This window comes from Siphateles boraxobius, unplaced genomic scaffold (assembly GCF_051911475.1).
Source record: "Siphateles boraxobius isolate OS27281-9 unplaced genomic scaffold, OSU_SipBor_1 5, whole genome shotgun sequence".
In the NCBI taxonomy this organism is placed as follows: Eukaryota; Metazoa; Chordata; class Actinopteri; order Cypriniformes; family Leuciscidae; genus Siphateles; species Siphateles boraxobius.
Window position 1 is genome coordinate 46,387 of NW_027509141.1, and position 17,964 is coordinate 64,350.

Consider the following 17,964-nt stretch of genomic DNA (forward strand, 5'->3'; position numbering starts at 1 on the left):
CTGACGAGAAGGAGTATGTGTAAGAACACGTGCAGATGAGTTCTGTATGTGTTGCAGTCGCTTAATGGACTTTGCAGGTAGGCCCAGATAAAGGGCATTACAGTAATCAAGCCTAGAGGTCACAAGTGCATGGACAAGCCTTTCAGCATCAGGTAATGAAAGAAAAGGCCTGATCCTGGCAATATTCCTTAAATGTAAGAATGCAGATTTTGATATGCTCTTGATATGTGCTTCAAGTGTTAAGTGAGAATCAAAAATTACACCAAGGTTGCGAACTTGAGGTGATGCAGATAGTACATTATCTTCAATGTCCAAATTACAGGTAGCTGCAGGGGTACCAACTAAAAGAACCTCTGACTTTGTACCATTTAATTTAAGAAAATTGTGGTATATCCATAATTTAATTTCCTGCAGACAGTCAGAAAGGGTTGCTGGTATACCCGTGATATTAGTTTTTGTGCTAATATAAATCTGAGTATCATCAGCATAGAAGTGGAACCCCAGACCATGCCTTCTAATAATCTGCCCTTAAGGAAGCATGTAAATATTAAAAAGTGTTGGGCCAAGGACAGCCCCCTGAGGAACACCATGACATATTAGATATGAAGATTAGATACTGGCCTGTAATTAGACAGATCAGACACATAACACTAGAGGTCTTCACAGTGCACCCGAGACCCATCGACCCGGGACCCGTACGGGTTCGGGTCTATATTTTAAATGATCAGCCGGGTCCGGGTCGGGTCCGAATCTATTACTTCGGGTCCCGGGTCTGTTTAACATGTGTAATACATTGATAATATTCAAATCAGCAACAAAATCTGAGGTGAACTGTCACATAAATGTTTTCTATGCCGCTCAAATTGTGTTAAAAAACATATTTTAGGTTGATCCATCCAGCTAGCGCGCATGTGCAGTCTCAAGCACGTGTCATGTTTCTATGGCAACCAGAGCTTCCGCCAAACCGCGCTTTACATTTTCTCCCATTTTTATAATAATATAAATGAACCGTCTTGTTTAATCTTAAAGTTTTGGTGGACAGATTCAGACTCAATGCAGAGCACAGATATGATAGCAAATAAATAACGTCAGCGGCCATGGCACTGAACGAGCAATCGTTATTATAGTTCAAAAGGGCAAACAGTTAAAGTTATTATGCGAGTTAACTCGAGTCAGAATGTACATGTGCAAAGTTGCATTTGTCATCCATCACTGTGACATCAAATGGACTTTTAAAGCTGAAATAATGAGTGGATTAAGCTTGGAATAACGAGAGAAATAACATTGATAGAACTTTCTTGTCGGTGGATTGTAATGCATCACAGTCAGTCAGGTAACGTTACAAGGAAGTGGGACGACGGCTACTAAAATTAGGTAAGACAAAAAGTTTTATTTTTCGCAACTTGTATGAAATAATATGTGACAATCGGGTCCAGTCGGGTTTGTGTCTTCCCGCCGGGTTCGGGTCCAGTTTTCAAATAATAGACGGGTCCAGGTCGGGTCCGGGCAGTACATTTATGGCATTTCTCGGATCTGACCGGGTCCGGGTCCAACTTTTGAAATAATAGACGGGTCCGGGTCGGTTCGGTGTAGCACATTACGGGTCTCTTCCGGTTCGGGTATGAATTTTTGGACCCGTGAAGACCTCTACATCACACCCAGGCTTTTTAAGAACGGGTGTGATGGAAGCAACCTTAAGGGCTTGGAGAACAAGTCCAGTAGTAAGAGAAGCATTAACAATGTTCAGAATGAGAGGACTGATAGATGACAGACACTCCTTGACAGTGCCGGCGGTATGGGGGGGCATTAGGAGGCAATGCCCCCCCAAATGTCTTTTATGCCCCCCCCCCCCCCCCCCCCCCCCCCAAATTGAAGAAAAATTAAAAACTAGAGGACTGATAGATGACAGACACTCCGTGAGAACATGAGTTGGAATAGGATCCAGGGTACAGGTAGTGGAACTCATCGTCATAATTAATTTGGATATGTAATCAATGGTGACCGTTTGAAAACTAGAAAACCGGGTAATTGGACAATTTACAGGCTGTATCTCAGGAGGTGCACACAAATATTCTCAATTTTATCAGCAAAGAATATCAGAAACTTATTGCACTGCTGCACAGTGGAACAAATAAGTGAATTGGTAGGTTTAAGGAGTTTGTTGATTCCTTTAAACATCTTGTTTGGTTTTGCTATTTTGAGGGCATCGCTGTACCGAACCAAATGTTCATCATACATAAGTTTATGAACAGTGAGCCCTGATTTTTTATATTGTGGTTCCAACTGCCTGTTCTTTGCTTTAAGAGCCCTGAGCTCAATAGTAAACCAGGGTGGTGATTTCGAAAATGAAACGACACGTTCCGTCCTGGGGGCGAGTACATCCTGAGTTGATGATAAAATTAAGTTATAGTGATCAACAGTATTACCTGCAGGACTCTCATTGATCATACATGAAAACTGATTAAGATCAATATTTTTAAGATGACATTTGACACCCCTCCTCGTCACCCTGGCTGCACCCTGGCCACTCGTCACCCTGGCTCCAACTCAACCACTCGTCACCCTGGCCACTCGTCACCCTGGCTCCAACTCAACCACTCATCACCCTGGCCACTCGTCACCCTGGCTCCAACTCAACCACTCGTCACCCTGGCCACTCGTCTCCCTGGCTCCACCTCGACCACTCATCTCCCTGGCTCCACCACGGCCACTCGTCACCCTGGCTCCACCTCGGCCACACGTCACCCTGGCTCCAACTCCACCACTCGTCTCCCTGGCTCCACCTCAACCACTCGTCACCCTGGCTTCAACTCGGCCACTCAACACCCTGGCTCCACCTCGGCCACTCGTCTCCCTGGCTCCACCTCGGCCACACGTCACCCTGGCTCCACCTCAACCACTCGTCTCCCTGGCTTCACCTCAACCACTCGTCTCCCTGGCTCCACCTCAACCACTCATCTCCCTGGCTCCACCTCGGCCACTCGTCACCCTGGCTCCACCTCGGCCACTCGTCACCCTGGCTCCACCTCGGCCACACGTCACCCTGGCTCCAACTCCACCACTCGTCTCCCTGGCTCCACCTCCACCACTCGTCTCCCTGGCTCCACCTCCACCACTCGTCTCCCTGGCTTCACCTCGACCACTCATCTCCCTGGCTCCACCACGGCCACTCGTCACCCTGGCTCCACCTCGGCCACACGTCACCCTGGCTCCAACTCAACCACTCGTCACCCTGGCTCCAACTCCACCACTCGTCTCCCTGGCTCCACCTCAACCACTCGTCACCCTGGCTTCAACTCGGCCACTCAAAACCCTGGCTCCACCTCGGCCACTCGTCTCCCTGGCTCCACCTCGGCCACACGTCACCCTGGCTCCACCTCAACCACTCGTCTCCCTGGCTTCACCTCAACCACTCGTCTCCCTGGCTCCACCTCAACCACTCATCTCCCTGGCTCCACCTCGGCCACTCGTCACCCTGGCTCCACCTCGGCCACTCGTCACCCTGGCTCCACCTCGGCCACACGTCACCCTGGCTCCAACTCCACCACTCGTCTCCCTGGCTCCACCTCCACCACTCGTCTCCCTGGCTCCACCTCAACCACTCGTACCCTGGCTTCACCTCGGCCACTCATCACCCTGGCTCCACCTCAACCACTCGTCACCCTGGCTCCACCTCGGCCACTCGTCTCCCTGGCTCCAACTCGGCCACACGTCACCCTGGCTCCACCTCGGCCACCTCGGCCACTCGTCTCCCTGGCTCCACCTCGGCCACACGTCTCCCTGGCTGCACCTCGGCCACACGTCACCCTGGCTCCACCTCAACCACTCGTCACCCTGGCTCCACCTCAACCACTCGTCACCCTGGCTCCACCTCAACCACTCGTCACCCTGGCTTCACCTCGACCACTCGTCACCCTGGCTCCACCTCGGCCACTCGTCACCCTGGCTCCACCTCGGCCACTCGTCACCCTGGCTCCACCTCAACCACTCGTCACCCTGGCTCCTCCTCAACCACTCGTTTCCCTGGCTCCACCTCGGCCACTCGTCTCCCTGGCTCCACCTCGGCCACACGTCACCCTGGCTCCACCTCAACCACTCGTCTCCCTGGCTCCACCTCGGCCACTCGTCACCCTGGCTCCACCTCGGCCACTCGTCACCCTGGCTCCACCTCGGCCACTCGTCACCCTGGCTCCACCTCGGCCACACGTCACCCTGGCTCCAACTCCACCACTCGTCTCCCTGGCTCCACCTCCACCACTCGTCTCCCTGGCTCCACCTCAACCACTCGTACCCTGGCTTCACCTCGGCCACTCATCACCCTGGCTCCACCTCCACCACTCGTCACCCTGGCTCCACCTCGGCCACTCGTCTCCCTGGCTCCAACTCGGCCACACGTCACCCTGGCTCCACCTCGGCCACCTCGGCCACTCGTCTCCCTGGCTCCACCTCGGCCACACGTCTCCCTGGCTGCACCTCGGCCACACGTCACCCTGGCTCCACCTCAACCACTCGTCACCCTGGCTCCACCTCAACCACTCGTCACCCTGGCTCCACCTCAACCACTCGTCACCCTGGCTTCACCTCGACCACTCGTCACCCTGGCTCCACCTCGGCCACTCGTCACCCTGGCTCCACCTCGGCCACTCGTCACCCTGGCTCCACCTCAACCACTCGTCACCCTGGCTCCTCCTCAACCACTCGTTTCCCTGGCTCCACCTCGGCCACTCGTCTCCCTGGCTCCACCTCAGCCACACGTCACCCTGGCTCCACCTCGCCCACATGTCACCCTGGCTCCACCTCGGCCACACGTCACCCTGGCTCCACCTCAACCACTCGTCCCCTGGCTCCACCTCGGCCACTCGTCACCCTGGCTCCACTTTGGCCACTCGTCTCCCTGGCTCCACCTCGTCCACACGTCACCCTGGCTCCACCTCAACCACTCGTCTCCCTGGCTCCACCTCGGCCACACGTCACCCTGGCTCCACCTCGGCCACTAGTCTCCCTGGCTCAACCTCGGCCACACGTCACCCTGGCTCCACCTCAACCACTCGTCTCCCTGGCTCCACCTCGGCCACACGTCACCCTGGCTCCACCTCGGCCACACGTCACCCTGGCTCCACCTCGGCCACTAGTCTCCCTGGCTCCACCTCGGCCACACGTCACCCTGGCTCCACCTCAACCACTCGTCTCCCTGGCTCCACCTCGGCCACACGTCACCCTGGCTCCACCTCGGCCACTCGTCACCCTGGCTCGAGATAGGCACGAGTGGCCTATCTCTTCGTCTCCCCCTAGCTCCACCGCTGTTGGTCTGATTCCTGGCTCCACCTAGGCTTCTCCCTCCATTGGTTCCGTCATGGGCCTTTCGTCCTGGCTGTGCTCTGGGTCGTCATGTTCCAACATCTCCTCCCTCCTTTGTCTCCTCCGCGGGGTTTTCCTCTGCTAGCCTCTCCTCTGCCATGATCTCTCCAGATCCGTGTCCTCCTACGAAACCTCCTCATTACGGCATGGGATGTTCCTGTTTGCCTGAGTTCTCGTTCATTGTTAGTTGCTATGGTTTCTAATTGAGTTACAATTCCCAATCCCTACTGTTCCCTATTCTGTTAATGATCTTTCCTTGAGTATTTAAGTCCTTAGTTTTTTTCCCATTAATAGCCATTCAAAAGGGTGGGTTAGGGTGTGGGTGGGTTACAAAGGTGTGTATTCCACTAAAGTAACATTTTTGTATGCATTTAAAACAAAAATATTATATTAAAATTATATTCTCCAGCATCAGTCATTCAGCTGTCATTGAGAATAAATGTTGATGACAGGACCTCAATCATATCAGATATATCTTCACATGAGTATCTTATTACGATAGTAGTAGAATAGTAATTACTACGGTATATTATTACTCTCTAATGTCTTTAATGACTAACTGATTTTTCCATGTCATCAGAGTGCATTGATTGATATGAGCAAAGAAAAAGCTGGCCAATGTATTGGGGGTGTGTTTGCTGGTCTAGATTTAATAAGTATGTTCATCCCTGAGTTCCTGTGGGATCCATAATACAGACCATCACCAAATCCCCAACATAACAGATGGACCGTCAGTCACTCATTGGTCTCTGGAGTCGCACGCTCACTGTATATAAGGACAGTTGCCATGGCCGTTTGAAAGCTTGGCCAGATCGGCTCCACGTACACCATAAAACTAGTTCAGATCCACGTGAGCAGAGCCTGAACTAGTCAAACTGCAGTGATGGATGCAGGAGTGTTGTTGGTGATAGGCGTACTGCTGGTGATGACTGATATGAGCCAGTCCATCCCAAATGACGACGTGCTGGAGCAGAGCAAACACCCGCTGGATTCACGCGAGGACTCCGACGAGAACATGCTGGAGATTCGAGGGGTAAAAGACACGCATAACATTCAGTAATGATCTGTTCATCTAATCCTGCTGTAAAAGTTTAGAACTGGTATTTTTAGGGCAGTAACTCAAACAAAGAAGTCTTGAATGGACATTTGTAATGATGAAGTTTAGTAATATAATAAATTTATATATAATATTAAATACACTACAGTCAAAATCATAATCAAGTACTTTACATATGCTTTAGTATGTTAGTCAACACAAAAATAAAACAATGATTAAAAATGGACTTGAAAGTAAAATTTAATTTTGACTATTACAAAGCGCACTTTTTTACATTTTAATGTTATATTATTGTAAATCATTAGTATTATATTGACTTTATTATTTTAAAAAGACAAAATAACTTGTAATCAGTAATGTATCCTACTCATGAACGGTTCAATGTGTTTCTGTGAATTAAAGAAATATCATTCCCTTTTGCCACAATATATAGTACCTATTAAACCAATAAAATTACCAAGACATCTTGTTTCTTGTTGGGTGGTAAAATTCATTTCATGAACTCTTAACAATCCTAATCTAATACTGTTTGAATCATCAGAAGCAGCCGATAGATTCTTATGGCTATGAAATGTGGCTTGGAACGTTTTCAAAATTAAAAGGGCGTTCACCACAGCTCGTTTCTGTACACAGTTGTAGCATATTTAACCGACATTCAAGTAAAAGAGCACCTGCTCAACCTGAAATACTGTGTAACATCAGTGTTTGTGAAGAAACAGAGATGGTGATGATGACTGTGTTATTGATGTGCATCAGGCCACTGAGGAGCAGATGGAGCATCTACTGGAGGATCGTCTTCTGGTAGAGATGTTGCGGTCTTTACTCCACGACTCTCAGAGATATGAACGCAACCCTTTAGTGCTGCACGAGCCCCAGCGGTGCGTATATTACAACCAGCCACAGCACATTATAATCTTTAAAGTAACCATCTTAAATTATAATGATGAATGTCAACCAGGTAAAAAGTCATGAGTTTGTGAAACATTCTATTCTTGTCATACTGGTCAAGTCTTGAATAATACTATATGTTTTTACACAAACAGTCATCATATATGTATTATTACTACAAATATTTAGATTGTTTTTCTAGGCTAGACCACAGTAATAGTGCCACAGTATTAGTGATTCAAAAAGAAGCAATAACATGACAAATGCATCAATGCAACACTGATGCAACCGCTGTATTGATGTTGCGGTGGTAGAAGAGGAAGGGGCCCAAAACCGAACCCTGAAGAAACCCCAGCGGTTAGATAACGCGGCGTAGGCACCTCTCACCGCAGAGACAGCATAAGTGCATCGCTTATTCAGCTGTTTAATATTGTACACCAGTTTTAACATATCAGTGATTGTCGAAGATTGTGGTACATAATATTCTCTGGCATTAAAGAGACAAAAAAATTCACTTTGAGTCAACGCTGGCATTATTCTTCTGCTCTCCAGGTTTGGTCGGGGGGCTCAGAGTGGCTTGTCCACAGAGGAAAGGATACAGTCTCGGGACTGGGAGACGGTTCCCGGACAGCTATGGAACATGGCTGTGCCACAAAGATTTGGCAAAAAATAACATCAAGCCATTATAAAAATTGAGTGATGTCTTCAGAGTATTGCATACATAAATAGAGAGGTGAATTATTTGATCAGAAACATCTGAAAGCATTTCATTCATTTCTGTCTCCACTACACTCCAAAATAAACAGTCAGCTCTTCTTTGCATTTCATGAAATATGTGATAGTGATTATAACACATCAAAACAATAATATTTAAGTGTAGTTTAATAAGTTCTGTATGAGTGTGAGCGCATGTTCTGATTTTTAATCCATTGTACTTTATAATCTTTGAATGTGTTGTGTAGTGTATTTTCTGTGTATAAATAAATGATCAGCTCGTCTTGTTGAGAGACATTTCCGGTGGTTGTTGTTCTTGACATTGTCAACAGTATTGGTTGAGCTTTTTATTTATTTTATTTTATTTTTAGGCAATGCAGGTAATTGTAATCACAAAGGAGAAGGAATAGATCAAGCTCTATTTCATCTGTGATTCGAGACAAGATAACCATTTAGTCTGGTGCACATGTAGAATCCACATGATCTTTCTGAAACGTAAGTCAAGTCACCTTTATTTATATAGCGCTTTTTATAATACAGATTGTTTCAAAGCAGCTTTACAGAGATAAAAGGAAAACAATGCAACAGTTTGTTTCTGCTGTACAGCAGCTCTCGAAGAAAATGCCGTCATGGTCCAGCTTAAGTTAGATCAGTTATGGTTATTTTTTGTTGTAAAAAAAGTTATTAATTTATTTAATTTATGTATATAGCTGCTATGGAGAAAACAGTGATGTCATCGTCCAGCTCAGTTCAGTTCTCATATAATGGTGTCATTGCAGGCAGATCAATAATATTGTTGAATATTAAATGTCCCCAACTAAACAAGCCAAAAGCCAAAGGCGACAGTGGCAAGAACTAAAACTCCATCAGTGACAGAATGGAGAAAAAAACCTAGTGAGAAACCAGACTCAGTCTCTCAGTTCTCCTCTGGCCAACGAACCAACAGCGTATGATTATGATTCAGGCAGCATTACAAGTCATAAGTCAGATTGGATCGACACATTCAGAATATTATCCAGTTCATCTGGTTGAAGATCAGAGTCATGCCGGGATGGAAGATGGTTTGTTGAGGATCAGTGCCGATGGCTGTCGTGTCGATGAGGCCTTCACAGGGGAGAGTCTAGTTGGCACAATCTCTGCTGACACTTCAGGGATGTGGTCGTGTCTGAGAACAGGTCCTCCATCTGATCTGGATACGGCCCAGATCCGGCTGATTACATCATACATTGTGGTCGTGTCTAGGCGCAGGTCCACCATCTGATCTGGATACGGCCCAGATCCGGCTGATTACATCATGCGTTGTGGTCGTGTCTAGGGGCAGGTCCACCATCCGATCTGGATACGGACCAGATCCGGCTGATTACATCATACGTTGTGGTAGTGTCTGAGAAAAGGTCCTCCATCTGATCTGGATACGGCCCGGATCCGGCTGATTATATCATGCGTTGTGGTCGTGTCTGAGAACAGGTCTTCCATCTGATCTGGATACGGCCCGGATCCGGCTGATTATATCATGCGTTGTGGTCGTGTCTGAGAACAGGTCCTCCATCTGATCTGGATACGGCCCGGATCCGGCTGATTATATCATGCGTTGTGGTCGTGTCTGAGAACAGGTCCTCCATCTGATCTGGATACGGCCCGGATCCGGCTGATTATATCATGCGTTGTGGTCGTGTCTGAGAACAGGTCTTACATCTGATCTGGATACGGCCCGGATCCGGCTGATTAGATCATGCGTTGTGGTCGTGTCTGAGAACAGGTCCTCCATCTGATCTGGACACGGCCCGGATCCGGCTGATTACATCATGCATTGTGGTCGTGTCCAGGCGCAGGTCCATCATCTGATCTGGATACGGCATGGATCCGGCTGACTACATCATGCATTGTGGTCGTGTCTAGGCACAGGTCCTCCATCTCATCTGGATACGGCCCGGGTCCGGCTGACTACATTATACATTGTGGTCGTGTCTAGGCGCAGGTCCACCATCTGATCTTCGGGCAGTCGTGTATTAACGAGTCAGACTGGTAACCCAAAGGTTGCTCGTTTGATTGCAGTAACGGTAGGAAATGACTGAAGTGCTCTTGAGCAAGGCACCTAACCCCCAATCGCTCCTTGGGCACCACAGCATAAAGGCTGCCCACTGCTCCGGGTGTGTGTGTAACGGTTTGCAGTGTGTGTGTGTGTGTTTTCACCATTCACTACTCTTCTCCTAATGTGTGTGCACTAACTTGGATGGTTTAAACGCAGAGGAAAAATTCCGAGTATCACACGTCACGTCATACATGATCTGTGTAAAAGCCAACAGAGTAGTTACGCACTATTTTGATTACAGCTACGCTATAAGGGTTTATTATTACGGTATCGGGCTTTTATTTTGATAACCAAAGGAACCGGAAGTGTAGTGACGTAAATGAATCTGGCAAACGGCGGAAAGGACGAAAGGAAAGTCTCAAAAGGTTCACGGTTAAAAACTGTTAAAACTACAAGGTTTAGCTTCGGTCAATTGGGGAACAAGGTTTGTAGAGTTAATGAGAAATATATTTGAGCTAGCCTACTTGAAATGTTTATCGTAAAATGTATAATTTGGTGATGCTATCGTATTGAAACTAATGTAATGAGCTGTGTAATGTTCGAAATGTGATGGTAATGGATGGTTTATTTGTGTTTCACACAGCTCTTACGTTGGTTGATGACAAGGAAAGCAATAAAGGTCATTTAACCATTAGTTCTGGCCTTCTCAATATTGACTGGATGCTACAATCTGGATACGGCCCAAATCCTGCTGACTACATCATGCGTTGTGGTCTTGTCTAGAGCAGGTCAACCATCTGATCTGGATACGGCCCGGATACGGCTGACTACATCATACGTTGTGTTCGTGTCTAGGCGCAGGTCCACCATCTGATCTGGATACGGCCCGGATCCGGCTGACTACATCATGTGTTGTGGGCGTGTCTAGGCACAGGTCCACCATCTGATCTGGATACGGCCCGGATCCGGCTGACTACATCATGTGTTGTGGGCGTGTCTAGGCACAGGTCCACCATCTGAATTGGATACGGCCCGGATCCGGCTGACTACATCATGTGTTGTGGGCGTGTCTAGGCACAGGTCCACCATCTGATCTGGATACGGCCCGGATCCGGCTGACTACATCATGTGTTGTGGGCGTGTCTAGGCACAGGTCCACCATCTGAATTGGATACGGCCCGGATCCGGCAGACTACATCATATTTTGTGTTCGTGTCTAGGCGCAGGTCCACCATCTGATCTGGATACGGCCCGGATCCGGCTGACTACATCATGTGTTGTGTTCGTGTCTAGGTGCAGGTCCACCATCTGATCTGGATACGGCCCGGATACAGCTGACTACATCATGTGTTGTGGGCGTGTCTAGGCACAGGTCCACCATCTGATCTGGATACGGCCCGGATACAGCTGACTACATCATGTGTTGTGGGCGTGTCTAGGCGCAGGTCCACCATCTGATCTAGATACGGCCCGGATCCGGCTGACTACATCATGTGTTGTGGGCGTGTCTAGGCACAGGTCCACCATCTGATCTGGATACCGCCCGGATACGGCTGACTACATCATGTGTTGTGGGCGTGTCTAGGCGCAGGTCCACCATCTGATCTGGATACGGCCCGGATCCGGCTGACTACATCATGTGTTGTGGGCGTGTCTAGGCACAGGTCCACCATCTGATCTGGATACGGCCCGGATACGGCTGACTACATCATGTGTTGTGGGCGTGTCTAGGCACAGGTCCACCATCTGATCTGGATACGGCCCGGATCCGGCTGACTACATCATACGTTGTGTTCGTGTCTAGGCGCAGGTCCACCATCTGATCTGGATACGGCCCGGATCCGGCTGACTACATCATGTGTTGTGTTCGTGTCTAGGTGCAGGTCCACCATCTGATCTGGATACGGCCCGGATACAGCTGACTACATCATGTGTTGTGGGCGTGTCTAGGCACAGGTCCACCATCTGATCTGGATACGGCCCGGATACAGCTGACTACATCATGTGTTGTGGGCGTGTTTAGGCGCAGGTCCACCATCTGATCTGGATACGGCCCGGATCCGGCTGACTACATCATGTGTTGTGGGCGTGTCTAGGCACAGGTCCACCATCTGATCTGGATACGGCCCGGATACGGCTGACTACATCATGTGTTGTGGGCGTGTCTAGGCACAGGTCCACCATCTGATCTGGATACGGCCCGGATCCGGCTGACTACATCATACGTTGTGTTCGTGTCTAGGCGCAGGTCCACCATCTGATCTGGATACGGCCCGGATCCGGCTGACTACATCACGTGTTGTGGGCGTGTCTAGGCGCAGGTCCACCATCTGATCTGGATACGGCCCGGATACGGCTGACTACATCATGTGTTGTGGTCGTGTGCATGGTTGAATGTAACAAGGAATGTTATGCAAGAGAAATATAATAGGTTATTCAAGTTTTTTTTTACATTTAATCTTCAATACTTCAAATGATATCTTCAATCTTCAAATAATTTTTCATGAACTATACATGCAAATTAAGTTTTATCTTAAAGTTACTTCTGAAACGAGTGTAAGACCTATATTAAAACTTTTAAATAAATGAATATAATTTACACACCCACAAGCAAATTCACATCAAAACATATATTAATACACTCCTGCATCAAAGACTCATGCAACATATTATTAACTGGTATATTTTGTTGTTAATGTGAATGAATGCTCCACATTTATTCTTCTCACACTTGTAAATTAAAATCATTATTAGATGAATCTGATGAGATTAGATTCTTACTCTAATAATATACTGTAATATTTTACAGTGATTGTGGACAATAACAATTAGTTACTCTATTACATCTCAATCTTGCTGTTTCTGTATTATTTTAAAGAGGCCATATATTTTCATATTTTAAATTTAGCTGACGCTTTTATCCAAAGCGACTTACAATTGCTATATTTCAGAGGTCGCACGCCTCTGGAGCAACTAAGGGTTAAGTGTCTTGCTCAGGGACACATTGGTGTCTCACAGTTGATTCGAACCCGGGTCTCTCACACCAAAGGCATGTGTCTTATCCACTGCGCCATCACCACCCATATTTATACCACCATATCATATTTTGCCTTTTTACAAAGTCGTGATGTTGTTTCAGGCTCTACTAGAACAGGTTTTTCTGCTTGAATGTTGATTATTCATTATATCATTGTTGCAGCCCCTCTCTTCCCAGTCTGTCAGTAACGCTCTGGGCGTTTCTCTAACGGAAAGCTGCATATCTCGTCATCAAACTTCGCTGAAGGCCATAGAGATTCAGGGGTGGCAATGATCTCAGTCCATGTTACTTTGGAAACCAAAAGTGTTTACACTCACTGGCCACTTTTATTAGGTACACACTGCTAGTAGCGGGTCAGACTGCCTTAATTCTTCCTGGCAGAGATTCAACAAGCTACTGGAAACATTCCTCTGAGATTCTGGTCCATATTGTCATGATATCATCATTTGCTGCAGATTTATCAGCTGCACATCGATGATGCGAATCTCCCATTCCTCCACATCCCAAGAGATCTGCAGAGCGTGGAGACGTTTGAGTTTAGTGAACTCACTGTCATGTTCAAGAACAGGGGCGGCGCCAGAGAATTTTTAACGCAGGTGCTGAGGGGGTGCTAGATCATTGAAAGGGGGAGCTGAGCAATTATATAGCCTATATATTATGTATAAATATTATTAATAAATGAGCAAAACTTGGCCACTCAATATTTAATATTCAATTATTTTAATTATCACAATTAAAGTTTTAATTTCACTCAATTGAACAAGCACAACATTCAGCATTCTATCAAATATTCTTAAAGATTTATTATCATTGATGTTATTTCAACAAAATATCTTGTTATTTCGACATGTGTACGAGCACGTACGGTGACAAACGTGCATTGATTTTTATTAATAATCAAGTGTTTTCTGTGTCAGTGTCGACTGCAAAGATGAAGTTGACGATGCCATCTCCATAGTGAACGCGCCTAGGGAGAGAAAAGCACATAATGGATTACATAATCAGAGAACCTATTTCTTTTTGTTTTGAATTGTTTTGTTTAAAGAGATTTCGGTCAATTTATGATGAGACGCGCTCCAGTTCACGTGCAATGCAAGTTACCGCGCCCGCGCCTCCATGTCATGATTATATTGTCTGATATATTTGCTTCTTATTTATTAAATCCAAGCAATTGGTTGATGAAAAATTTATTAAAATTAAGATACAATTTATACAAAATGAAATTCATTTTTAAGAAAAGCTTTCTACAAAACAACACTTATTGAAGTGGTCAAAATCATGTTTGACCCACTTCATGTCTCCCGATATATTGCACATCCTATCTTACTCATGCTGGTCACTTTTCATAATTAACATAGATGGATTTTTTTTTACAATATTTTTAAAAATATGAAACTAAATGCTCTTATTGAATGGCTACAACACATATAGTAGGCCTACAGACTCTTTATTTGTACAAATTTCTGCACATTCATTTAATTCTGAATTTTGCACACATAAGTTGAAAGGCATTTTTTGTGCATAGTAAAACATATCTGCAACATTTATCAAGTTTGTTTATTCTGCGTGCATTCATTAATCATGATACTAAAATCATAATAAAGTAGGCTATACTATGTACAAAAAATCAGATGAGCCCAGAATACGCAATGCTTTAATTACACACATTAAGCATTTTCCCATAGAAAACCATTATAAGAACGCTTGGCTTAATGCAGATTGGAATGTCCCAGCCGTTATTATGGCGAAATAACGAGATATGATGTCGAAATAACTAGATATTATGTCGAAATAATGACTTAATATCTTAAAATAACAAGTTTTTTTTTCTTCCCCATGTAGTTCAGGGCTTCCATAGAATACGGCTTGAATATAATTGCTGCCAGAAATGATTTTTGGGTGTGCTATATGGGTGCTTTGGTCTTTCTTGGGGCTGCTGAAGCACTGCTAGCCCCTCCAGCGCCGCCCATGTTCAAGAAACCAGTTTGAGATGATTTGAGCTTGATGGTGCACTGTGGTCATAAAGGGAAGGTGATGGTCAGGTGATGGTCTGGTAAAGAGGCCTAAAGTTAGCCAAGAAAACACCATTACACCAGCAGAAGCCTGAACCACTGACACAAGGAAAGATGATCCACGCTTCGTGATGTTCACTCCAGATTCTGACCCTTCATCTGAATGTTGCAGCAGAAATCCAGACTCATCCGACCAGTTCTTCCAATCTTCTGTTGTCCAGTTTCTGTGAGCCGTGTGAATTATAGCCTTAGTTCCCTGTGCTCAGGTGACAGGAGTGGCTCTGGTGTGTGTGTGTGTGTGTGTGCTTGCGTGCGTGCGTGCGCGCGCGTGTGTGTGTGCGTGCGTGTGTGTGCGTGCGTGCGCGCGTGTGTGTGCGTGCGTGCGCGCGTGTGTGTGTGTGTGTTTGCGTGCGTGCGTGCGTGCGTGCGTGTGTGTGTGTGCGCGCGTGTGTGTGTGTGTGTGCGTGCGTGCGTGCGTGCGCGCGTGTGTGTGTGTGCGTGCGTGCGTGCGTGCGTGTGTGTGTGTGTGTGTGTGTGTGTGTGTGTGTGTGTGTGTGTGTGTGTGTGTGTGTGTGTGTGTGTGTGTGTGTGTGAACTGTAGTCTCAGTTTGCTGTTCTCATCTTACAGGTGTGTGAGTCACCGGTGTGTCTGCTGCTTAAGGTTCGTTGGGGGGAAAATGGCATCACTGCGAAAACCCTTTATTTTGGAAACCATTATTTTTAAGAGTGAATGCTGATTAGCTAAAACGAATTATGGAGTGAAAGCTAAATAAACCACTGATTAAAGCACTAATGAAAGGCTGTAAATTAAATGATCAATTCATCCATGTTAACCATTTAAATTTGTTATGAAATGCAAGTTGCGTTGGTGTCACAATTACGTTCTGTCCAGTCTGCATCTGTTCTGGTTAGTCCCTGACTAGTTTATCTTCCTCCACCTGTGTCTGGTTAGTGTACTCATTTCATCCTGTGTATTTATACTCCCTGTTCGTTCAGTCCCTTGTCGGTTCTCGTTGATGTTGTTGTGGTTGTGTCTGTCCTGCTTGAGCTTCACGTTTGTGTTTAACACGCATCTTCGTCTTGTGATTTCAACTACTACCCGGACGTTACAGCTGGTCTTTTCTTCCCTGTAGAGTCACGATAGGCCAATCATCAGTTCCCATCGCTCCGGTTCCCTCGACAAACACTCAACAGGATTTTCCCAGAGGCTTTTGGATAGTTGCTAAAAAACAAGCTGTGTGATCAACAAGGGTTTATGATACTTGTCTTTTACAAGACATGTAACAGCTTCAAATAATCCCGAGTGGGTAATACTGATGTGTTTTATGTCGTAGAATAAAAGGTGAAAGTGTCTTGAGCTTGTGTTCATCACAGACCTTATTTCAGCCATTTACCCAAAACCCCATTCAGAAAACCCACTGACTTCAGGACGATGGGACCGGAAGAGCTAAAATACAACTCGGCCTAAGAGTGATGTCATACCTGATCCGTCATAATGATGTCATACCTGATCAGTCATAATGATGTCATACCTGATCCGTCATAGTGATGTCACACCTGATCCGTCATAATGATGTCATACAGGATCCGTCAGAATGATGTCATACCTGATCCGCCATAGTGATGTCATACCTGATCCGTCATAATGATGTCATACCTGATCCGTCATAATGATGTCATACCTGATCCGTCATAATGATGTCATACCTGATCCGTCATAATGATGTCATACATGATCCGTCAGAATGATGTCATACCTGATCCGCCATAATGATGTCACACCTGATCCGCCATAGTGATGTCATACCTGATCCGCCATAATGATGTCACACCTGATCTGCCATAGTGATGTCATACCTGATCCGTCATAATGATGTCATACCTGATCCGTCATAGTGATGTCACACCTGATCCGCCATAGTGATGTCATACCTGATCCGCCATAGTGATGTCCTACCTGATCCGCCATAATGATGTCACACCTGATCCGCCATAGTGATGTCATACCTGATCCGCCATAATGATGTCACACCTGATCCGCCATAATGATGTCATACCTGATCCGTCATAGTGATGTCACACCTGATCCGTCATAATGATGTCATACCTGATCCGTCATAGTGATGTCACACCTGATCCGCCATAGTGATGTCACACCTGATCCGCCATAGTGATGTCATACCTGATCCGTCATAATGATGTCATACCTGATCCGTCATAGTGATGTCACACCTGATCCGCCATAGTGATGTCATACCTGATCCGCCATAGTGATGTCATACCTGATCCGCCATAATGATGTCACACCTGATCCGCCATAGTGATGTCATACCTGATCCGTCATAGTGATGTCATACCTGATCCGTCATAGTGATGTCACACCTGATCTGTCATAATGATGTCACACCTGATCTGCCATAGTGATGTCATACCTGATCCGTCATAATGATGTCATACCTGATCCGTCATAGTGATGTCACACCTGATCCGCCATAGTGATGTCATACCTGATCCGCCATAGTGATGTCCTACCTGATCCGCCATAATGATGTCACACCTGATCCGCCATAGTGATGTCATACCTGATCCGCCATAATGATGTCACACCTGATCCGCCATAATGATGTCATACCTGATCCGTCATAGTGATGTCACACCTGATCCGTCATAATGATGTCATACCTGATCCGTCATAGTGATGTCACACCTGATCCGCCATAGTGATGTCATACCTGATCCGCCATAGTGATGTCATACCTGATCCGCCATAATGATGTCACACCTGATCCGCCATAGTGATGTCATACCTGATCCGTCATAGTGATGTCATACCTGATCCGTCATAGTGATGTCACACCTGATCCGC

General features: G+C 46.4%; 1 protein-coding gene across 1 annotated transcript; it reads left to right on the plus strand.

Moving 5' to 3' along the window:
• The first annotated feature begins 5,943 nt into the window (after positions 1-5,943).
• On the plus strand, positions 5,944-8,096 carry npffl (neuropeptide FF-amide peptide precursor like). Its single transcript, XM_077204225.1, has 3 exons — positions 5,944-6,391; positions 7,172-7,293; positions 7,856-8,096. Exons 1-3 carry the CDS (start codon positions 6,242-6,244, stop codon positions 7,974-7,976), a joined length of 393 nt encoding a protein of 130 aa, XP_077060340.1. The 5' UTR covers positions 5,944-6,241; the 3' UTR covers positions 7,977-8,096.
• The last annotated feature ends 9,868 nt before the right edge of the window (positions 8,097-17,964 follow it).

Bases quoted from the DNA above. Each gene is read 5' to 3' on its own strand.
- npffl (XM_077204225.1), top strand. From the start codon at position 6,242: ATGGATGCAGGAGTGTTGTTGGTGATAGGCGTACTGCTGGTGATGACT. The intron at 6,392-7,171 runs GTAAAAGACACG...GATGTGCATCAG, and splicing joins ACATGCTGGAGATTCGAGGG to GCCACTGAGGAGCAGATGGA. The intron at 7,294-7,855 runs GTGCGTATATTA...TCTGCTCTCCAG, and splicing joins GTGCTGCACGAGCCCCAGCG to GTTTGGTCGGGGGGCTCAGA.